Source organism: Giraffa tippelskirchi, chromosome 11 (assembly GCF_054371585.1).
Source record: "Giraffa tippelskirchi isolate mGirTip1 chromosome 11, T2T-mGirTip1v1.2.pri, whole genome shotgun sequence".
Classification (NCBI taxonomy): Eukaryota; Metazoa; Chordata; class Mammalia; order Artiodactyla; family Giraffidae; genus Giraffa; species Giraffa tippelskirchi.
The window spans coordinates 148,096,233-148,119,073 of NC_137285.1; the positions used below are offsets into that span (position 1 = coordinate 148,096,233).

Sequence of the window (22,841 nt, forward strand, 5' to 3'; positions counted from 1 at the left end):
GATCCTCCGGAATGGGTATTTACAGAGCCAGACAGGTTGACTCTGCGTGGAGGACAGGCCTTTGAACTTCTGGTCTAGACTGAATGAATGCTCCTCTGATAATGAATGAATGAATGAGTCAGTCAGTTCAGTTCCGTCGCTCAGTCGTGTCTGACTCCGTGACCCCATGAGCCGCAGCGCGCCAGGCCTCCCTGTCCATCACCAACTCCCGGAGTTTACTCATTGAGTCGGTGAGTCAGGGTAAACGAATCAACGGATAGATTCATGGATGAACTACAGGCCACCTCTACGGGAAGAAGGGTCGGCACGTCCCCCAGACCTGTGCTCTGGGCTCCAGCACGTGTGCCCACGTGTCCCGCGCTTCCCAGGCCCCGCAGCTCAGCAGCCCCCGCCCTCTGTCCTCCTGGCCCCCCGATCTCACCCCGTCCTCCCCAGATTCCCGTCCGACCCCTTTCTGCCCCCCCTTTCTCCCCACGGCTCCCGTCAGCCCCTCAGCCCACCTCCCAGCATAACAGTGCAACCTGGGGGCCCTTTCCACATCCCAAGGCACTCGTGTGAGAAAAAGCTTCAGACACAGTAGTTACACACACACACACACACACGGAAAGATTTATTTTTCATGAACCGCAGTGACTAACAGGGTCAAAAAATAGCACAGACATTCCCAAGAAGGGGTGAGCGGAGCAGCCTCCTCCACCATCTGTCCAGGACCACTGATGGGGCCTCAGAGGAGGCCCCTCCTCCCTTCTGGAAGCTTCCTCCAGCCTCGCCTGGATGCTCTGGGGACAGCCCTGGGCAAAGAACGTGTCTGTGAAGACACCCGCTTGAGATGGAAGGTGTGAGCTGAGAGAAGCCCCTTCCCTCCACCCTCACTCTGCTCCTGGAGTGGCTCCATCCCAGCCAAGGTCAGCACGTCCACTGACATCAAGCTGGCTTCTTCCTGCCCCCGCGGCTGCTGTCTTGTCCTTCACTTTCCACGTCCTCCAGGAACAAAACCCGGAATACACACGCCGCACCCTCGGTGCACAAGGCCCCCACCAGCATCTCCAACCTCGAGGCCTCCGGCCGTCATGCCGTCAGCCCTGCCGGGGTTGCTCCAGTGCCCGTCCCCAGCCCCCCAACCCAGCAGGAGGAGTGGGGGGGGGTCCCATCCTGATGGGGAGGTCAGGAAAAACCCACCCAGTGCTTTTCACCCCAGGCAGCCACCGCCCCCCACCCTCCTGCCAGGAAGAGGGCCACTGACCCTGGAAAAACAAAGGATGCTGAAGAAAATGCTTATAAATTCAAAACCAGGTTGGCAGGCGTAGGAAAGGAGTCAAGGGAACCTCTGAAGCTCTCTCCCATCTCCCTCTTGGAACCAGGGACTGTGGCAGAGGGACCCAGGGTCCAGGACTTCTTTAAGCATTGCACGCCAGCTGCCTTGAGGAGGGATTCCCTACAGGGAGCCTGGGTGCAAACTCACACTTCTCTCTTAATGCGCGGACCAGCCGTCAGAGCCCCCAAACCAGTGGGGGTGGACTCATTCTAAATTGCCTCCGATGTCCCTTCTTCCCTCAAGGATATTGTGTGAAGAGCAGAGATGCGTAGAGCAAGGGGTGTTCATCCAAGGGACAAGTGGCCCAGGCACCCAGCTCTTCGTGTTACACCCATCCTTGTGCACACACGCGCACACACACAAAGCAGGCGTTCCCCGCCCCCCATCAAAGGGACCCGTGGCACCCACTCAGGTCAGCACCCACTCAGGTCAGCGCCCAAGAAAAATGACCTGCAGATGTCGGATGGGAAGACAGGGAGAGGTCGGCCGCTTGTGGGTCTGGAGGAGGTTGGAGAGATGAGGATTTGGGGAAGGGGCCCGAGCAGCCTTTAGACCAAACGCAGACGCCCCCTCTTTCTCCTTTTCCCTTCCCAACACCCCACTCACATTGTGAAAGCAAGGAGCCTGCTGCTGCATCAACCCCACTGCCTTCCTGTCCCTGCGGAAAAGAGCGGATGAAGGAGAGGGTCTAAGGACATGTGTAGAAAGCGTGTCTAGTCGGTGGGCTGCAAGAAGGGACGCCCCCTTCACACATCGCTCGACCTCCAGGGCCTGAAATACCTGCGAACCGATCCAAGTTGGAGTGAAAGCTCTGGAGCTCACAGCTGCAGAGTCAGAAGCCACAACTTTGCTGACACGCAGCCCCTCTCTGCCAGGTCCATTCCCTCCCCGGGGCCTCAGGGACAAAGAGCTTGAACCAGGCAGTGTCTATGAGCTTCGGGAGCCTTAACCCTTGGGAGCCCTTCAGAGCAAGGAGGTAAAAAGAGAGAGAGAATGAGGCAAGAGGAGGATGAGCCGTGGGGGAGGATATGGGAGCCAAGAGGTGAGGATTCAGAGGAGAAACTGCCCTTGTTTGGGGCGGTGTGGGGTGGAACAGAAGGAGGAAAAGGGGGCGAAAACTAAAAGGAAACGGTGTGGGGAGCTGGAGATACAGGAAGAGGGCTGGGGGGAGACGAACTTCGGTGGAGCCAGGACGCACATGATTTTAGTCCCTCTGTTTTGTCCGCATGGAGAAACTGAGGCTCGGAGGATCTCAGAGACGGGCAAGGTCAGTCTCACGGAGGCTGAGTGGCGGAGCTCAGGGGCTGCGGGCTTCCATCTCTTTCCCTCTAAAGCCACAAACCTCTGAAGAAGCACTTCCCAGGGGGACAGGAGGACAAGACCGACGCGGGGAGCAGGGAGAGGAGTCAAGTGCACAGAGAAGGGGGCCCCCGCCCCCTCGCCAGCTCCCTGCCCTTCGGAGAACAAGGGGCCCCGGCCGGGCGGGGGGACCCCGGCCCTAGTCCACCACGAGGGTCTCCTGGCTGTAGGGGATGGACTTCTCCGGCGTCGGCTCTCCGCCCTTCCCCGAGCCTCCGGGCCCGGGGCCCTGGCTCTGCCCCGACGACGCCGAGGAGGAGGAGCTGGCCGACTTGTCCCCGCCGCCGCCGCCCCGGCCTCCGCCGCCGCCGCCGCCGCCGCCCGCGCGCCAGGCGCCGCCGCAGCCCCGGCGGCCCCAGCAGAGCACCGAGGCGCAGGCCTGGCGGAAGCGGGGGTCGAAGAAGGCGTAGAGGAAGGGGTTGAGGCAGCTGTTGACGTAGCTGACGCAGGTGCAGTAGGGGAAGACGTTCATGAGGAAGAGGTCGAAGGCGCAGGGCCAGCGCAGCAGGCTGCCCAGCACGTAGAGGGTCTTGACCAGGTGGTAGGGCAGCCAGCAGAGCGCGAAGGTCAGCACCAGCACGGCGATGATGGCCAGCAGCCGCCGGCGCTTGCGCAGGCCCCGCGCGCGCTCCTTGCCGAAGTGGCCGGCCACCGTGCGGCCGATGCAGAAGTAGCAGGTCAGCATGACAGCGAAGGGCCCCGCGAAGCCCAGCGCGGTGGACGAGACGCCCAGGCCCACCTCCCAGGCCCACTCGGCGTCGGGGCCGGCCACCAGCGAGTAGTCCATGTAGCACTGCACCTTGGTGGCGTTCTCCGCCTGCAGGACGGCCCCGGTGGCGCGGAAGACCAGCACCGGCAGGGCCAGCAGGCCGGCCAGTGCCCACAGGCCGGCCGTGGCCACGGCCCCGCCGACCCGCGGCCGCAGCCGGGCGTTGGCCACCGGCCTCACGATGGCCAGGTAGCGGTCCAGGCTGAGGCCGGTGAGGCAGAAGACGCTGGCGTACATGTTGACGAAGATGAGATAGCTGCTGAGCTTGCAGGCGAAGGCCCCGAAGGGCCAGTCGTAGTCCCGGTAGGTGTAGGTGGCCCAGAGTGGCAGGGTCACCACGAAGGTGAGGTCGGCCACCGCCAGGCTGGCGATGAAGACGTCGGCCGCGCGCCGCCTGTCGCGGCCGCTCCGGAAGACGGTCCAGAGCACCAGCCCGTTGCCCGCTGTGCCCAGGACGAAGACCACCATGTAGATGGCGGGGATGAGGGCCCCGGAGGACTGCCAGTCGGTGTACTCACACTCAGACTGGTTGTCTGCCCCATAGTAGCTGTCGAACTCGCCACCTTCTTCCATGCTGGGGGGCGCAGAGGTCAGCCGGGGGTCCCCCCCGGGGTACCGGGCTCCGAGGCCGGGTCACCCGACTCAGCCAAGCACCCTGAACTCCGGCTGGCAGCCTTGGGGAGGCACGAGGGAAGGGCCGGAGGTGTCCAGTGCCTTTGGCAGCGGTGCAGCGGCTCCCAGGACCCGGGAGGAGGATGCCTGGTTCCTGCAGGCTTCCCCCCAGCGGCCCCAGCCTCTGCTCAGACACTTCCTCGCGCCCTCCTGAGCCTCTGTCTCCTCCTTGGCTCGTTCCTCCCTCCTCCCACCTCCAGACCAGCCCCTCACTTGTGAGTCTTAGGATCCTGAAGTTACAGCCCACTTTTTTTTTTCTTTTCTTGTCACTGGGCAAGTGGACCAAATTGACCCCTGCCGTGCTGGGCAGGATGTTATCTGTGGTTTGCAGCCGGCTCTGCGCCTGACCCAGCCTCTGTCTCTCTCTCTCACTCTCTCTCTGGATTCCTCCGGGTGTTTGCAGAACCTCTCATCAGACCTCTGCTCCCGACCCCCCCTCCCCCGTTCTCACCCCCTCCCAGCCCCTCTAAATGGGGCAAATTATGTAGATTGAAAGCCAGCCTGAGCTGGAGCTGGGAGGGTAGGGGGCAGGAGGGTGTGAGATTTCGCAGGATGGTCCGAGCATCTGGCAGGCCCACCTGGCAGGCCAGTCTAGCCCCTCAGGTCCATCTCCCCCCTCCCCTCCTGCCCTCCCAGCCCCCACCCAGACCAGACTTCCCCCTACCTTCCCCATCCTCTCTGACACCTCAGCTTTGAGCCTCTCCAGGAGGGTGTTTGTGCTCTGCAGACTCAGTGACAGAGAGGTGTCTGTAGGATCCATCAGCTGTTAGCTGAGTGCAGCTTTCAGACAGCGCAGGAAGTGTCAGAGGACGCAGGGGCAGGGTCACAGCAGAAAGAAACCCTAGGCTAAAGGATGTCTAATCCAGCCGTTAGGTCTACGGGGAAACTGAGGCTGAACAAGGTAAAGGTCTTGCCCAAGGACACCGGATACATTTTCTCTTGGTTTTGTCGTTTTGTTTTTCCTCCGCTCCCAGCACCAAGCAGTGCCTGGCATGTAGTATATGGTCACTAACTGGTGGTTGAGTGACTGAGCAAGTGGGTGGATGACTTAGGATGTGAGGGAAAAGAGGAGTCCGTGTATGGAAGAAAGGCTGTTTGAATTACTATGCGGTGAGAACACAGGTACAGTTCGGTCCTCAAGTTCTTCCTGCTCTGCATGGACCAGGAAGTTTCCACAAGACCTTGTGGGGATCAGGAAGTTGAAATTGAAGGAGGAGACGGAAAAAGAGGCGGTAGATGCCGTGGGCACCATCCCACAGAACTGCCCCTGCCCGTCCATTTGCCTCTCCAGGACCTCTGGGCAGGAAGGAGGGAATGATGCTCAAGGTAGGGTTAAAACTTGCCATCTACGTTGGGCAAGAGTGAGAGGGAGCAAAATCAGGAGAAGAGCCTTGGCCACATTCAAAGCGCAGGCTTACAAAATTAGAATCCGTCATCTCAAGCAAGAGTTGGTCCGAAACTCTTCTCCAGAGGTCTTCAGCCAGGGACCCCAAACTCAAATACTCACAAGGGCCAGGCTAAGAATGTGTATGGGGAAAACCAGCAGTTTCAGACAAGAGGGAGAGGTAGAGCCTGTGGCAAACTGGAGCAAGCACACTCCATCACACAAGGGACTCATTTACAGAAAGGAGACAGACTCACAGACTGAGAGAAGGAACCCAAGGTTTCCGGGGGGAAGAGCAGAGGGAAGAGATAGTTAGGGAGTTGGAGATCGACATGTACACGCTGCTGTGTCTTCAGTGGATAACCAGGGACTTCCCTGGTGGTCCAGTGGTTAAGAATCCACCTTCCACAGCAGGAGGCTTAGGTTTGGTCCCTGGTCAGGTAACTAAGATCCCACAGGCCATGGGACACCTAAGCCCATGAGCCACAGCTACTGAACCTGAAGCTCTGGAGCCTGCGAGCCGCAGCCAGAGAGAAGCCCAAGTGCAGCAACTACGCCTGATGCAGACCAAGAAATAAATACGTAATTTTAAAACTAGAGAACCGGCAAGGACCTGCCGTGGAGCCCAGGGAACTCTGCTGAATGTTACGTGGCAGTCTGGGTAGGAGAGGAGTTGGGGGAGAATGGATACACGTATATGGGTGACTGAGTCAGTTGGCTGTGCGCCTGAAACTATCACAGCTTTGTTAATCGGCTATACCCCAATGCCGAATAAAATGCGTCAGTAAAAAAAGAAAGGTGAGAAAATGAAAAACCACAAGCCACTCCTCCACTCCATCAAGAGGAGGCCTCCTGGACTCCCAGTGCCGAGTTGCCATCCAGAGATGGGGAACCTAGGTTGATGTCTGTTTCTTCCAACCTAATTCTAGATTCTAAACGAAATGGGAAATTCTCATGTTTGTAAATTTGAGGGATCCCATTTACAAACAGAATAACTAAAACATGTTCCCAGGCCCCCACGTGGTGCCCTCCGAGTGGGAACTTACCCGGAATAGCAGGAAGCAGAAAAACAGGAAGGACAGGTCAGGAGGAAGAAACATAAAATGCAAAGACAGGGAAATGAAAACAAGCATGCTCAGAGCCTCTGGGTGCAGTGGGGACGGCAGGAGAGGAGAGAGAGAAGGCCCTGGGGACCTTGGACGGCCTTTCCCTAGCCTCGGGGTGCAGTGGGGGCGGCAGGAGAGGAGAGAGAAGGAAGGCCCTGGGGACCCTGGACGGCCTTTCCCTAGCCTCGGGGTGCAGTGGGGGCGGCAGGAGAGGAGAGAGAAGGAAGGCCCTGGGGACCCTGGACGGCCTTTCTCTAGCCTCGGGGTGCAGTGGGGGTGGCAGGAAAGGAGAGAGAGAAGGAAGGCCCTGGGGACCTTGGACGGCCTTTCCCTAGCCTCGGGGTGCAGTGGGGGCGGCAGGAAAGGAGAGAGAAGGAAGGCCCTGGGGACCTTGGACGGCCTTTCCCTAGCCTCGGGGTGCAGTGGGGGCGGCAGGAAAGGAGAGAGAGAAGGAAGGCCCTGGGGACCTTGGACGGCCTTTCCCTAGCCTCGGGGTGCAGTGGGGGCGGCAGGAAAGGAGAGAGAGAAGGAAGGCCCTGGGGACCTTGGACGGCCTTTCCCTAGCCTCGGGGTGCAGTGGGGGCGGCAGGAAAGGAGAGAGAGAAGGAAGGCCCTGGGGACCTTGGACGGCCTTTCCCTAGCCTCGGGGTGCAGTGGGGGCGGCAGGAAAGGAGAGAGAAGGAAGGCCCTGGGGACCTTGGACGGCCTTTCCCTAAAGGCAGCGCAGAGGAGAGCGTGTTGGTCTTTCTCGTGAAGACGGCGCATTGAGCCCTGACCGCGTGTGAGGCATTCCTTGAAGCATTTCCCATTTTATGTCTTCCTTATCTCTTTTAATTGGCAGAACCCTCTAGAAAGTAGAGACCTCTATTCATCTCAGTTTACAGATAAGGACACTGAGGTACAGGGATGTGACGTGATTTGGCCAAGGTCAAATCAGATTTTGAACCAAGTCCATGAACTAAACCACTACGTTCCCAAAGGAAAAACTCCAACTCGTTTTTTTTTAAACAAATACTTTCTGGCCACGCCAGGCAGTGTGCAGGATCTTAGTTCCCCAGTTAGAGACCGAACCCATGCTCCCTGCACTGGGAGAGCAAGCCTGAACCACTGGCCCAGCAGGGAGTCCCTCCAACTCTTTATATTGAGGCGTTCATCCTCTGTTGAGCATCATTAACAGGTAGGGCTACGGTATCTGAGATGTACTTTAAAACAACCGCTGTTTGGGGAAATTAAAAATAGATTGACAGATAGCTTCGCGATCCTCCCAACTCTTGATTGAACTGGGTATGAGACCCCTGCCAGGCAACAGACAGTGCCTCTAAAAACTGCCGTGCCACCATCCTTCCCCAGAGAGGATTCCCCCTTGTCAGACGCCAGGTGTAAAGTTAATAAGACCAGCCTGTGGAATGGTTGCAGTCTGCAGCATGGTGGTCCAGACACCCAAGAGGATCCATCTGGGACTTCCTTGATCTCACAAGACATAGAGTAGGAATTGCCTGGGGTCTGCTTGCTCCAGCACGTTTGTCTAATGAAGACTGTGCAGGAGGACTTCCCTGGTGGCCCAGTGGTTAAGACCCTGAGCTGCCAATGCAAGGGGTAGAGGTTTGATCCCCAGTCAGGGAACTAAGATCCTACTTGCTGTGCAGCTTGGCCAAAAGAATAAAAAAGAAAAGTGCAGGCACATCTCATTTCACTGTGATATTTAAATAATCCACAAGGTCTGACGGTACCGCACAGGGAACTCTGCACAGTGTTATGTGGCAGCCTGGATGGGAGGGGCGTCTGGGAGAGAAGGGATACATGTATATGTATGGCTGAGTTCCTTTGCTGTCTACCAGGAAAAAAGATAACAAAAAGATAATGGAGAGTAAAAACTAAATAAAGTTACAGGGACTGAATGAGCAAAAAAGAAGAAGAAGAAAGCCATTTAAAAGAAGCAGAAGAATGTACAGGGGGCAAGATGACTGTCACTATAACCTGACAGCAAGCTTGGATGAAAAGGGTTAACTTTCAGCCACGTCATTGGAAAAGACCCTGATGCTGGGAAAGACTGAAGGCGGGAGAAGGGGACGACAGAGGATGAGATGGTTGGATGGCATCAGCAACTCGATGGACATGGGTTTGAGTAAACTCTGGGAGTTGGTGATGGACAGGGAGGCCTGGCGTGCTGCAGTCCATGGGGTCACAAAGAGTGGAATGCGACTGAGCAACTGAACAACAGCAAGACTTCATCAATGATGACCTTGCCTGTCAAAAGGGACCTAAGGGCTCTATAGGGACCAGCTCAGGTCAGGTCACAAGAGATGGCCCTGTTATGAATAAAAATGACTACCCAGGACCTTCTAGGATAAAGGCCAAAATCAAGACTCCCAGTGAATCCAGAGCTTCTCTGGTTCTCTCACAAAGATGTGCTCTTTGCAGTTAGGAACACAGAAGGGGGGGAGTGAGTGAGCTTGGAGTGCCCCCCAAGTCAGCCAGCTTGTTCTTGGCTGCTCCCACTTGAATCCCGAGGCAGACGGGAGCCTGAGACCCTGCGGCAGAGGATGCTCATCCATCTCTTTAATCCTCTGGCTTCCAGGCTCTCTGACTCAGAGAAACAGTTAATCTCACCAGAGGAACCAGGCTCACTGAAATCGGAGGGACTAGGGAGCTAGGCCCGGGAGGGGGCTATTGACTGGGGCCAGAGGGGGTGGAATGCTGATAAGATCTAACCCCTCCCCCCGCCCTGGCCAAAAACCAGCTGGAACCAGATGGTCTGAGCGCCCCCAAGATGGCAGCCTGCACGGAGCAGCCAGCCCGACTCCTCTCCCAGGCTGACACCCAAGGCGCCTGGTCACCCAGCGCAGAGGTTGAAAGTTGGGTCAACGGGACTGTCGCAGGAGGCTGACCTTACGCGCCCCGAGGGCTCAGAAGTCAGCCCTCCCCAGAACGAACTTATGGTTGCCACGGGGGCAGGAATAGTCAGGGAGTTTGGGATCGACATGTACACTCTACTGTGTTTAAAATGGGTGATCAACCAGGACTGCTGTATCGCACAGGGAACTCTGCTCCATGTTATGTGGCAGCCTGGATGTGAGGAGGGTTTGGGGGAGAGTGGATACGTGCATATGCACGGGCGAGTCCCTTCCCCGTCCCCCTGAAACTATCATAACAGGGTTAATCGGTTATACCCTAATACAAAATAAAAAGTTTTTTTAAAATAAAATTTAAAGCGTTAAAAAAAAAAGGAAGAATGAAAAAGAAGTTAGTGCTCCCCAGGCAGAGCGTACCTGGGCCTTTTTGTTTCTGTCCCCTTCAACTCGGCGCTGGTGTGTCTGCTGTTAGAGCTGAGGGAACGTGTGCTCAGGGAAAGATAGGGCTGTCAACTCAGGGCGGCTCTGCTGAACTACTGAGGGTAACTTTTTGCTGAGTCGACCAGAAGAATCCCCCCTGAGCCATCTGGCAGACCAGCAGCAAGGCCGGAGCCTTGGCCCGGGTCCCCCTGGGCTGGCTGGCCCTGGAGAGGCCGGGCGGGCTTCCCAGGGGCCTTCTCCCTCTCCTGGGTGATTTCTTCAGAGTATTGTGATGAGCCTGGCAGCCCGGCGCCCTGGATCTGCTGTGGGTTCCTTTGAGGAGCGCCCAGACTGCTGGGGGTGGGGGACGGGTTTCTGAGTCAAGGAGTCCACTGCCCTCACTCGGCCCACCCTCAGGGCTGTGGTTCCAGGCAGGCCCAGAAAACAGACTGGCTCGGCTCAGGCTCTGTGTAGCCATGTGTGGCCGTGTGTGGTTGTGTGTGGCCGTGTGTGGCCATGTGTGGTTGTATGTGGCTGTGTGTGGCTGTGTGTGGCCATGTGTAGTTGTGTGAGGCCGTGTGTAGCCGTGTGTGGTTGTGTGTGGCCGTGTGTGGCCGTGTGTGGTTGTGTGTGGCCCTGTGTGGTTGTGTGTGGCCGTGTGTGGCCGTGTGTGGTTGTGTGTGGTTGTGTCTGGCCGTGTGTGGTTGTGCGTGGTTGTGTGTGGCCGTGTGTGGTTCTTTGTGGCCGTGTGTGGTTGTGTGTGGTTGTGTGTGGCCATGTGTGGTTGTGTGTGGCCGTGTGTGGCCGTGTGTGGTTGTGTGTGGTTGTGTGTGGCCGTGTGTGGTTGTGTGTGGTCGTGTGTGGTTGTGTGTGGTTGTGTGTGGCCGTGTGTGGCCATGTGTGGTTGTATGTGGCTGTGTGTGGCTGTGTGTGGCCGTGTGTGGCCGTGTGTAGTTGTGTGTGGCCGTGTGTGGTTGTGTGTGGCTGTGTGTGGCCGTGTGTGGTTGTTTGTGGTTGTGTGTGGCCCTGTGTGGTTGTGTGTGGCCGTGTGTGGTTGTGTGTGGTTGTGTGTGGCCGTGTGTGGTTGTGTGTGGCCGTGTGTGGTTGTGTGTGGTTGTGTGTGGCCGTGTGTGGTTGTTTGTGGCCGTGTGTGGTTGCGTGTGGCCGTGTGTGGTTGTGTGTGGTTGTGTCTGGCCGTGTGTGGTTGTGCGTGGTTGTGTGTGGCTGTGTGTGGTTGTTTGTGGCCGTGTGTGGCCATGCACACTTATGGGCAGGCAGGCTCACACGGGCGGCTGTGAGCAGACGGGAGCTAGGTGTGCCCGGGGTACGCGTGTGTGTTGGGCTGAGGGCTCTGTGACGGTAGGGAGGGGTGCCTCTCTCTGAGAGCCGGGCTGAGGGCAGAGCTGAGCATCGCCCAGCCCAGGCCCAGGCCAGGACCTCAGCGTAGACGCCTGCTTCCCTGCCCGAGGACTCTCCCTTCCCACTGCCCACAGCAGCCCCCCGGCCCCACAGCTCTCCTTTGCACTCCAGCGTCAGGACCCACCCGGGGCAGTGGGGCCCTTTGCCCCCTTCCCTCGGGCACCAGCTGCGCCCCTCACAGCTGGATGTGGCCTCTGAGCAGGGGCGGGCAGGGTGCCCATCTCGGCTTATCTGACCAGAAGCAAATGGCCACCTGCCTCTGGTCACTGAAGCAGAGCCCCATCCTCGGGGGCCCCTTCTACCCCCTGGCCATTTGGTGCTCCTTCAAAGCCCCAGGCCAGACACCAGGACTCTTAGATGTCCTAGGATCTCAGGACAGCAAATGCAGGAAAACCCACTGGCCCGGGGGCCAGAGAACATGAGCTCTTTCATATCCCAAGATGACCAGTTTCATCTTGGTCACGAATTCATTCACTCAATAAGCAAATACTTATTGAGCAGCTACTATACTGTGAACAATTCAGAACGCATCCCCAATCCCCTGAACGTACCTTCTAGAGGCAAGACAGAGACAAAATAAATAAGCTGTCTGTAAATGCAATGAGGTCAGAAAGTTACGGACAGTGACAGAGAAAACACATGGAAAGGGGTCGGTTTTTGACAAGGTAGACCACCAAAACCAGGGGTCCTCCTAGGAGTCACCAACGTCCTAGCCGAAACCTGAATGACTAGCTTGCTGTGTGACCCTAGACAAGCCTCTTCCCCTCTCTGAGCCTCAGTTTCCCTGTCAGTCCATGAGGATGCTGAACCAGTAGGAACTAGCTTTCTGCGACCCTGGGGATTGGGGCAGTGGCTCCCAGAGGTGATTGGAGAAGTGGATTTCCTATTTTAAAAAAAGGTCAAAAGAAGGAAGCGAACTGCCTCTCTGGGTGGAAGCAGTCAGTGATGGGCACTGTTGTTTTCGCCGTCATGGAACCAAACCCCATCCTATGGGCTGTTTGTTAGACTGTGAGATAAGAGGGGTCTGGAAGCCTCTCCTTATCTCCACACCCGCCTCTCTCACCTCTTTACCCATCACTACCCACTTCTAAGCACAGCACCCTATACTTGTTCAGTCACTAAGTCATATCTGACTCTTTGTGACCCCATGGACTACAGCACTCCAGGCTTCCCTGTCCTTCAATGCCTCCCTGAGTTTACTCAAATTCATGTCCATTGAGCTGGTGATGCCATCCAGCCATCTCATCCTCTGTCGTCCCCTTCTCCTCCTGCCCTCAATCTTTCCCTAATTTCCTGAAAAGACCCAGCATCAGGGTCTTTTCCAGTGAGTCAGCTCTTCGCCATCAGGTGGCCAAAGTATTGGAAGTTCAGCTTCAGCCTCAGTCCTTCCAGTGAATATTCAGAACTGATTTCCTTTAGGATGGACTGGTTGGATCTCCTTGCTGTCCACCCTAGACTTAACGGATCACTAATAAATACGTAGGGACCATTGGGCTGCAGCCGGAAGGAGCACCATCTACGCCTTCAGAGGCGCTCAGGGCTTTCCTTAAGACCACCTGGATGGAAGGCTAGTTTCCCATGACTTCGAGGAGGAAAGACTCCTAAAAGGCACTGAGGCCATTGATTCCCAAGCTGAGGTCAGGGGCCCTGTGAGACTAGTAATGGAGGAGAGGAAGTCTCCAGGCCCAGCATCAGCATTTCATAAAACCTTGTGCCCACCGCCTCCTTAAGGAGATCACCCTGTCTGCCTATTGGGCTTGGATTTCACTCCTTGACATGCTGACTCTGGTGACTCCATGCCGCTCAGGATGCCCTGGTGAACAAAAGCTGGGAAGACGCATCCATCATTATTTAACAACTGGAGCGGGCTGGATAAACAGACTCCTCCAAAGTGATGACTCGTTAGCGAGGGGAGGTCAGGAAAGCGGGCAGAGTGGACTTTGCTGATGAGGAGCTCGCGGCCGCTAATCTGCTGTGCCTTCTTAACTTTGCCCAGGAGGAAAGTGAGGCCGGAGGAGGGAAAGGGAATGCCGCCAGGTGTCCCCGCGGGACCCAGCCCCCACCCCCCGAACCCTGTGCCCCTCGGTCTCCCCCTCCCATCCCTGTAGGTCGCACCCAGAGGAAGCCTTCGTCCGTCCTCAGAGCAGATGCCCCTTTGTGAGGCTGGGAGGGGAGGGGGCCCCGAGCAGGAGACAGCAGGACAGGAAACAGCAGAGGCCGGAAAGAGGGCAGGAAGGGGCGGCCGGGCCGGACCTCCACTCTCGCCCCGCTCCATCAGCCTGCAGGAGAGCTACCCGGTGCTGCCAAAAATATTTATAGTGAGTCTAAACTAACAGAGGTGCTGGACCGTCGTTGACAATGGGAGGATGTGTGGCCGGGCCGTCCAGGGGAGAGACCAACGCAATCAGAGACGGGAACCTCGAGCCACTAACGAGGAAGTCAAGTCTTTACCCCCAGACCAGAGCCCGAGCTAGCCCTGCCCATCCAGGCTGCCTGCAGTCCCCCATCCCAGGGGCGGGAAGGCATCCCAGAGTCTCAGAACTGCTCAGAGCACCATCAGCCTGCCACCCTGCCCCAATCCTGGAGTCTAAGTTGAGGGTTCACATCTTCTGTCTGTTATACAGAACCACATGCTACTCACATTGTAGGGAGAACAACACTCCTTACGTTATATTTTATACCCGCAGCTCAACCTCATTCACCCTGGCCACCTTTCCAGTGGTTGATAGATACTGCGGCGAGTAGGTAATGTGCAGAAACTTTCTCCATGCCACCCCAGCCCAAAGGCGATCATTCAGCGGTTTCTCGAATACCTCTGCTGACCAGACACTCCCTCCTGCCCTGGAAACCCATCCCAGTCCCATCTGGAGCGTCCCTGCGCGATCCACGGGGTTCCTTCGATAGAGCAGAGTGGTTCAGAGCACAGAGCTGCCGCTCACCAGTCGTGTCATGTTGCCATGGGTGAGCCGCCCAATCATTCCAAGCCTCAGTTTTCCCGTCTGTACGATGGGAGTCATTGTAGTATCTACCTTACAGGGTTGGTACAAGATTCAGCAAGAGAGTAGCAATCAGGTACTTGGAGACAATGCCACGGAGGCGGAAAGATGTGGGCGGAAGTACAGACATGCAAAACAGCTGCAGATGTCTTGGGGCTAAAGATAGACATGGCTGGGAAAGCCAGCCACCATGTGTTGCCATTACAGAGACATCGAGGAATTCCTTGGCAGTCCAGTGGATAGGACTCTCTGTGCGCTCACTGCCAGGGGCCTGGGTTCAGTCCCTGCCCGGGGAACTAAGATCCCAAAAGTCAAGGGGCCAAATAAAATAAAATAAAACAAAACAGAGACACTGAACAGCTGGACCTGCACTGTCTGGTGCATTACCCACTCGCCGCAGTCACTATCAAGCACTTGAAGAGTGGCCAGGGCGAATGGGGATCAGTTACAGGGATAAAATACAATGTAAGAGGGACTTCCCTGGTGGTCCAGTGGTTAAGACTCTGCCCTTCCAATGCAGGGGACGCGGGTTCAATCCCTGGTCAGGGAACTGAGGTCCCAAATGCTAAGTAGTGCTGGCAATAAATAAATAAAAATGCAATGTAAGATATCACATCAGTAAGTTTTTGTATTGATTACACATCAACTGATGTTTTGGATATATTGAGGCAAATAAAGTATGTATTAAAATGAATTTTACTTGTTCCCTTCAATTTTTTAATGTGACTACTGGAAAAATTAGAAGTACACATGTAGTTCCTATTATATTCCTATGAGGTACTGCTGAGCTAAAAGGATCAGATCCAAGCTTTAGAATGGTCACTCTGGAGACTATCTGGGTGGTCCACTGGTTAAGTCTTCACCACAATGCAGGGGGCCTGGGTTCGACCCCTGCTTGGGGAATTAAGATCCCACAAGCCACACAGCACAACCAAAAATAATAATTGACAACAAATGAATAAAAATACATAATTAAAAAAAGGTGAAGGCATCTCTGAGGGCTGTTGGAACAGAGATGCTTGTTAGGAAACAGAAGCAGTTGTCTGAACCCAGGCCTGGCCTACAGAGAGGACTCAGGTATTTTTCGGTCACAGGTAGATTCAAGACGGAAGTGACTTCTCTTCTCCTTAAGCTCCACTTAAATAGAACCACTAGAAGTAAGTAAAACTTGTCACACCAAAGCTATTAGGCAAAGTTTATCGGGCACTGCCAGCACACATGAAAATGCTCTTCCCAATGTGATTTCACAACATTTTAAAAAATTCATTAAAAAAAAAAAAAAGGCTGTGTGCTGAAGAATTGATGCTTTTGAACTGTGGTGCTGGAGAAGACTCTTGGGAATCCCTTGGACAGCAGGAAGATCAAACCAGTCAATCCAAAAGGAAATCAACCCTGAATATTCATTGCAAAGACTGATGCTAAAGCTGAAACTCCAATACTTCGGCCACTTAATGCAAAGAGCTGACTCATTTGAAAAGACCCTGATGCTAGGAAAGATTGAAAGCAGGAGGAGAAGGGGATGACAGAGGATGAGATGGTTGGATGGTATCACTGACTCAATGGACATGAGTTTGAGTAAACTCCGGGAGTTGGTGATGGACAGGGAGGCCTGGTGTGCTGCAGTCCATGGGGTCGCAAAGAGTCAAGCACGACTGAGCGACTGAACTGAACTGAACTGATAGAGTCTGTGAAGTTCTCCTTTTTGGAGCAATCTATCAAGTCATATTTTTTTTTTCCTTGTTCTTTTTAAATGACACTTTCTTAGTTTCTCAAGCCAGGAAAGGTAGCTGATCTACCTGACCACGGCTTCCGGAGCTGCCAGTGGGATAGTCAGCTGCTGGGTGTGAGCATAGACGGGTCCCTGTCTGGATGCCACAGGGCTCCGCTGATGAGTTACCCATCAGCTCCAGGGGTACCACGGGTATCCAAGGGCTGTGATCTTTACCAGGCAGGCACGAGGCAGGTCCTCCAGCATCTCCCGCCTTTGTGACTGCTGGGGCCCAGGGGCGGTTGGGGAGATGGAAGTGGGCGCTGGACACCGTGCAAAGACACCCAGAAGTGCAGGGCAACCTCCTGAGGCATGATCGCTGGGGCCTGGCGGGCAGCGGCAATGCCCCTGACGGCTGTGCCACGCTGCCCCCTGGTGGACATGCGCTGGAACTCAGTCTCCACCTTCCTCTGAGCCCGCCTGACTTCTGGTCCTGGCGCTGGGCAGAGACTCCACCAGCTGAGCCCCCGGGGGGCTCAGGAAAGTCAGACCTGTCCTTCTTCTAGGCTCCCGAGGCATCTTGGAATTGCCAACGCCAGAATCTCCCAACACTGGAGCTGTGCTAAGAATCCTTAGCAAAGACGCGCATTCACGCTCAGTGGCCAAGTCGTATAGGACTCTCTGCAACCCCACCGACGGTAGCCCGCCAGGCTCCTCTGTCCATGGGATTCTCCAGGCAAGAATACTGGACCAGGTTGCCAATTCCTCCTCCAGGGGGATCTTTCTGACCCAGGGATCGAACCTGCGTCTCCTGTGTCTCCTGCATTGCCGGGAGGGTCCTTTACCCCTGTGACACCTGGAAAGCCCAGCAAAGAGAACTCACAGTTAAACCAGCTGATGATTCCAGGGTTGACCGTGTCTTAGAGCCCAGCTCAGGCCTCCAGTCTCCTGGAGAATCAAGTGCTAGGCCCTGACACACAGCTCAGAGTTTTGAGTTATGTATTCTCTCCTGAAATGTGGTTATATTGCACTGCAATTATCCAGTATCATTTTATGACTCCCATACAGGAAAGGAAATGTCCTTACCATTTGTCTCTGGAAGATGCCTGTGTAAAACCCAGAGACAGTGAATCATCCTCAGTGTTATTCATGACGCTTCATCAAGCATATCGTTCTCTAAAGATACACATGAAAAGGAAAAGCATAACTCCGTTTCATTAAAGAAAATTATGGACTAGAAAGAGACTAAGGAATCTTGGTTAAATAAGCTGACACTTGAAAAAGGTTGAAGGTTTAGACCCCAGAGGCAAGAGTCTCATGGCTGGGCACCTGGCGCCACCGTGTGGCAGCTCACGGAACAGCAAGCCCAGCCTCCACTCTGCCTACATGACCCACCCAACCCTTTAGGAGAATATAACTGAGAATGGATCAGGATCTTTTATCTTCATCAAATTTGTACTGAAACTTCTCCTATTACACCCACTAATTTGTAGCATGAAAAAACAGGCAGAAACACAATCGAGTGGGCCCAAGCAAGAAGTGTGAATCTAAAAACATTCTTTACCCATAACCCCTGCAGCTCAGATGGTAAAGAATCCGCCTGCAGTGCAGGAGACCCCAGTTCGATTCCTGGGTCAGGAAGATCCTCTGGAGAAGGGACAGGCCACCCACTCCCGTATTCTTGGGCTTCCCTTGGGGCTCAGCTGGTAAAGAATCTGCCTGCAATGCAGGAGACCCGGGTTCGATCACTGGGTTGGGAAGATCCCCTGGAGAAGGGAAAGGCTACCCACCTCAGTATTCTGGCCTGGAGAATTCCGTGGGCCATGTAGTCCATGGTGTCGCAAAGAGTCAGACACGACTGAATGACTTCCACTTCACTTTTCATAACCCCTGTTAGCTATTCCAGTCTTAGCCACATAGAGATTTAATCAATGACATCTCAACATGTGTGCATGCCTTTTCTCTTTTCCTCTTTCTCTCTCTAGAAATACCTTTCTCTGTTTCTCAGGCCCCAGCCACTCAGATAAGAAGTGATCTCCAGCACCGACAGGTGTGCGACAAAACTAAGTGGCTGAGCCAGGCTGCCGTTCCGGGCTCTTGTGACTCACTCAGCAAGGGTTTCCTGGGTTTCTCCTCCGTGGGAGACGGTATGCTAAGCTCACCTGTGAGTCAGAACACTGCCGAGGCCTCCACCTTCAGAAGACTGGGAGCCTGGAGACACACAGGCTTTGGATGTGGGAGCCTGGTGCGTCTCCCTTTACCTGGCAAAGCTCTAAAGCTATCCCTTTGCACTGCACCCAAAGCTCTGTCTCCAGGATTTGATACGGCATCGATGTACAGAGACGCCAAGCTTTTGGAAAACACAGAAAGAAAGAAATGAAGGAAGGAAAACGGAGGGATGAGAAGAGAGAACGAAAGGAAGGAAGGAAGAAAAAAGACAGAGAGGTTTGTGGGGGAGACAGACTTCTACTAACTAATGATGTAAAAAAAGCAAACCTGCAAATATGGAAGCAAATCTGGCTATTATTTCCACAGCCAGAGTTTTAGATCCTGACTCTTAGAGGCTTTAAGTACTGAAGAGATTATGACCTCCTCCACAATCATTTTTTTTAAGATTTTTTGATGCGGACCATTTTGAAAGTCTCTACTGAATTTGTTACTTGGGCTTCCCAGCTGTCACAGTGGTAAAGAATCCGCCTGCCAATGGAGGAGACGCAAGAGATGTGGGTTCGATCCTTGGGTCAGGAATGTCCCCTGGAGTAGGCAATGTCAACCCGCTCCAGTACTCTTGCCTGGAAAATTCCATACACAGAGGAACCTGGTGGGCTACAGTCCATGGAGTCGCAAAGAGTCATACACAACTGAAGTGACTTAGCACGCAAACAACACCTCTTAAACATGGGCTGGACCTACTGACTTGCTTCTATAGTCCGTGGGGTCACAAAGAGTTGGACACGACTGAGCATGCACACACAGTATTGCTTCTGTTTTATGGCCGAGAGGCATGTGAGATCTTAGCTCCTGAACCAGGGATTGAATCCACACCCCTTGCACTGGAAGATGAAGTCCTAACTGCTGGAGTGCCAAGGAAGTCCCCATAACCAACGTAGAATAAAAACAAACAATCAAAAGATGAGTATTGGGGAATCCCCTGGTGGTCCAATGGTTAAGATTCTGTGCTTTCACTGCTGAGGGCACACGTTCAGTCTCTGGTTGAGGAACTAAGACCCTGCTAGTCTGCAGCACAGCCAAAACAACACAAACAAACAAAAACCAGATAAGGATAGTGAAATTTCAAAAAGTCATGTCTTTCCCATGATGACTTCTCTGAAAGTAACATATTACAAAAAATTAGGAGAGACCGTGTTTCACTAACACCTGAAATACAAAATACATACTCAGTCTGCCTCTTGGGGAATCTTGGGGAATCCAGGACTGGATATACACATATACAGAATAGGAATTAAGAAAGACTTCCCTGAGAAAAGGGTAACTTCTCTGGGAGCACCAAGATGAGAAGGCAGATAGGAGAAAAGGCTGGCCAGCACTGGGCAGAGCATGTGCCAAGGTCCTGTGGCAGCCTGCAGCTTCAGCGAGCTGAAGCCAAAAGTCAGTGGGTGAGCCGGAACAGAAGACAATGGGGACCGTGTCCCACGAGGAGGCCAGGAGCCAGGCCACACACGGTTTCGTGGGCCACCTGGGGGCATTTCATCTTTGTCCTCCAAGCCGTGGAAAGCTGTCAAAGGGCTGAAGTTGGCAGGGAGTGTGACAAGATCCAGTGGGTGTTTTACAGAAAAGCTGCTTGGGTTGTATGTGGGAAATGGAGAGGAAGGAGTTCAATAAAGAGACACTTGTCCCCAGAGAAGATGAGAGGGGCCTTGATTAAGAGCACAGGGGTCCGAATGGAGAGAAGCGAGTACATTGCGGAGATATTTGGGATCAGGTCTAAGGACAAGGGAGCTGTCAGGGCGCCTCTTGGTTTCTCACTTGCTGGAACTAAATGAATACGGGTGTCATTCATGGAAACAGGGTGTGTCAGGAAGTGGCAAGTGAACCCTGGTGTCTCTTTTCTCCTACCTCCTCCGGTGATTGCATCGAGTCCCCGTATGGCCACTTCAGACCCGCTCCGGCTTCTCTCCCTTTGGCTCCAGCTCCGCCAGGGCTCTGAAGGGCCTGCAGGCACCGCTGGATGGACGGACGTGTGGACAGGTGGACGGGTGGACGTGTGGACGTGCGGACGGCTCCCGACCGCCGGCGCAGACCACGCCTCCTCCCCGCCCAAGCTGGGGCTTCCTGTTGATATGGCTGCTGCCTGGCATCCTCGAATTCAGAGTCAGAAAAACAAAAGGGTTAGCACCCCAGGGGACCAACTTTTGACCGCTGGGAGACAGAAGCCAGTGGAAAAATTCTTCAGGCATTCTCTCCCAGAGGGCTTGTCCGCGCAGGAAGTTTATATAACTCAGAGTAGTCTTCCTACAACGTGGGCCAATTCATAATATGCACCGTCTTCTTAACATTCCCTTCTTCCTGCTTCACGCTTCTTATTACTTACTTCTACCCCTTATTAGAATGTAATAGAATAAGTGATATTCTATCACTTATTTATTACTTACTTCTACTTGCTTCTTATTACATATTTCTATCTTTTATCTGGGATTTTATTCCCTAATAAAATAAGAGCACAGAAGTCCCCTGCCTCAGATCTTTCTCCTAGGGGACCCCGGTCTAGGCGGTAATGTAACCCCGCAAATTGTAACTGGGGACACGACTGCAAGACTGGAGATGGAGCGCCCAGCCTCCCCCGATACAGCCCACTCCCTAACTGCAGCCTCCGGACACGTCCACAGGACAGAGGTAGACGTGATACACTTTTTCTGGGTCACATTTTTTTTTTTTAATTTTTATTGGAGTATAGTTGCTTTACAAAGTAGTTTTACTTTCTGTTGTACAGCAAAGTCAATCAGCCGGACGTACACACATATCCCCGTCCCTTGATGCCCCTCCCTTTTAGGTCACTGCAGAGCACTGAGCAGGGTGGCCCGTGCTATAGGGTAGGTTCTCACTAGTCATCTCTTTTATTTATAATAGCGTCTGCCTACAATGCGGGGACCTGGGTTCAATCCCTGGGTCGGGAAGATCCCCTAGAGGAGGCCATGGCAACCCCTCCAGTATCCTTGCCTGGAGAATCCCATGGACAGAGGAGCCTGGCGGGGTACAGTCCATAGAGTCGAAAAGACACGACCGAAGTGACTTAGCACGCAAACAATATCTCTTAAATGTGGACTGGACCTACTGACTTGCTTCTAAAAAGCAAAGTATAGTAAAAGTGATGGGTTGTCATTGCCAAGATTAGACTACCAAGTCTGGCTTCCACCTTGGCTGTCCTTTCCCCCAATCACTTGCTCGGAGGGATGCCCTCCATGGTGCAAGCTGCCCTATAGATAGACCCACGTGGCAAGGACCCAAGGAGACCTCTAACCAACAGCCGATGGGAGCCTGACGCCCTCCATCCAACATCCTGTGAAAAAATGAATCCTGCCAGTAACCACGTGGAGGAGAGTGAAAGCAGCTTCTATGGTCTTGGTCCAGCTTTCAGGCGATGACTCAGCTCCAGGCAACATCTTCATGGCAGCTTTGTGAGACCCTGTGAGGAGACACCTAGCTGTGCAAGAGCCAGATTCCTGACCCAGAGAAACGGATAATGAAAGCTCGCTTTCTAAGCTGCTAAGTTTGAGGTTCCTTTGTTTCTCAGCAACTGAAAATTAAGGCAGAGTCCAGGCCAGAGTCTTGAGGCTCCCTCTCTTCAGTAGCTGGCAGAGAGGAACGGACCTGCAAAGGAGGAAAAGGAGGTGGTCCAGGTGGATGTCCAGTCACCGCATCCAGGAGCAGAAGACAGTTCAAGGAGGAGGGAACAGTCAGTGATGGTGGGATGCTGCTGCCAGATGAAGTAAGATGAGAGAAAAATACCTGGCGGACATCGAGACACGGAAATCACTGCTGACCTTAGAAATAAGCTGCTCTCTCAGGACGAATGGGTGTGGAAAACCTCTTTACGGTCACTGAGGAGAAAGTTCGAAAGGTCCAGAACTTTTCCTAAAACTCTGGCAGTGAAAGCAAAAAGACACAGAGCAGCCACTGGAGCTGGATAGAATTTTTTTTTTAGTGGCAAAAACTTGAATTTAAAAGCCAGTGGGGACTTTCCAGATTACAGGATGAGGGGTTCTGCCTGCCCCCCAGGAAACAAGCTTAACTAATGACAGGTATTAAACCCAGCCACTTCAAGTCACTGGGAATTGTCCTCCGGGAGGACAGCAAACAAAGAAAACAGTTATTCAAGAACTAAACCTCATGGAGAAGAGTAAGCATCTGTGAAACTTGAACCATAAGATGTTCCCTCCTTCCGCGTCTCAACAAAACAATGGCAGCTCCAATCTGAACAGCTGCGGTTAAAAAATGAGCCTTCCTATCCCCTAAGTTCCCAGTCAAGGGGTAAAGCATTTCACTGTGAAAGGCAAACCACTGTCATTTCTCATTTCCCCAAACTCCAAGTTGCAGAATCTAAACTCCTGGCCTATGCGATCGTGCTAAATTACTTCAGTTGTGTCCGACTCTGTGACCCCATGGACTGTAGCCCGCCAGGCTCCTCTGTCCGTGGGATTCTCCAGGCAAGAGTACTGGCGTGGGTTGCCATGCCCTCCTCCAGGAGATGCATGACGCAGGGATGACCCAGGCATCTCCTGTGACTCCTGCATTTCAGGCAGGTTCTTGCCCACTGAGCCACTCTTGGCAAAAGCAACCAAAATATCAGGGCACACTTACCCCCACCAAGTCTTCATCATGA

General features: G+C 54.0%; 1 protein-coding gene, 1 long non-coding RNA gene and 1 other non-coding gene across 4 annotated transcripts; 1 reads left to right on the forward strand and 2 right to left on the reverse strand.

The window, feature by feature from the left end:
• Window positions 1-583: 583 nt before the first annotated feature.
• Window positions 584-5,168, reverse strand: APLNR (apelin receptor). 2 transcript variants are annotated; one of them, XR_014068436.1, is made up of 3 exons: window positions 2,514-5,168; window positions 2,096-2,276; window positions 1,922-1,973 (listed from the first exon to the last, which is right to left on the reverse strand). XR_014068436.1 is itself a non-coding variant. In XM_081539690.1 (1 exon), the coding sequence occupies exon 1, from the start codon at window positions 4,014-4,016 to the stop codon at window positions 2,814-2,816; it is 1,203 nt and encodes a 400-aa protein (XP_081395816.1). In that variant the 5' UTR covers window positions 4,017-5,168; the 3' UTR covers window positions 584-2,813. The 2 variants fall into 2 exon arrangements, 1 of the variants encoding a protein (XP_081395816.1); XM_081539690.1 differs by having other exon boundaries at window positions 584-5,168.
• A 9,601-nt stretch (window positions 5,169-14,769) lies between these two features.
• Window positions 14,770-14,842, forward strand: TRNAG-UCC (transfer RNA glycine (anticodon UCC)). Its single transcript has one exon. It is a non-coding gene; the product is annotated as a tRNA-Gly (tRNA).
• A 55-nt stretch (window positions 14,843-14,897) lies between these two features.
• Window positions 14,898-20,276, reverse strand: LOC145525558 (uncharacterized). Its single transcript, XR_014068290.1, has 3 exons — window positions 20,078-20,276; window positions 17,087-17,176; window positions 14,898-16,856 (listed from the first exon to the last, which is right to left on the reverse strand). It is a non-coding gene; the product is annotated as an uncharacterized LOC145525558 (long non-coding RNA).
• Window positions 20,277-22,841: the final 2,565 nt, after the last annotated feature.

What these genes read in the sequence shown, in the direction of transcription:
- APLNR (XM_081539690.1), bottom strand. Translation starts at nt 4,016, where the DNA reads ATGGAAGAAGGTGGCGAGTTCGACAGCTACTATGGGGCAGACAACCAG.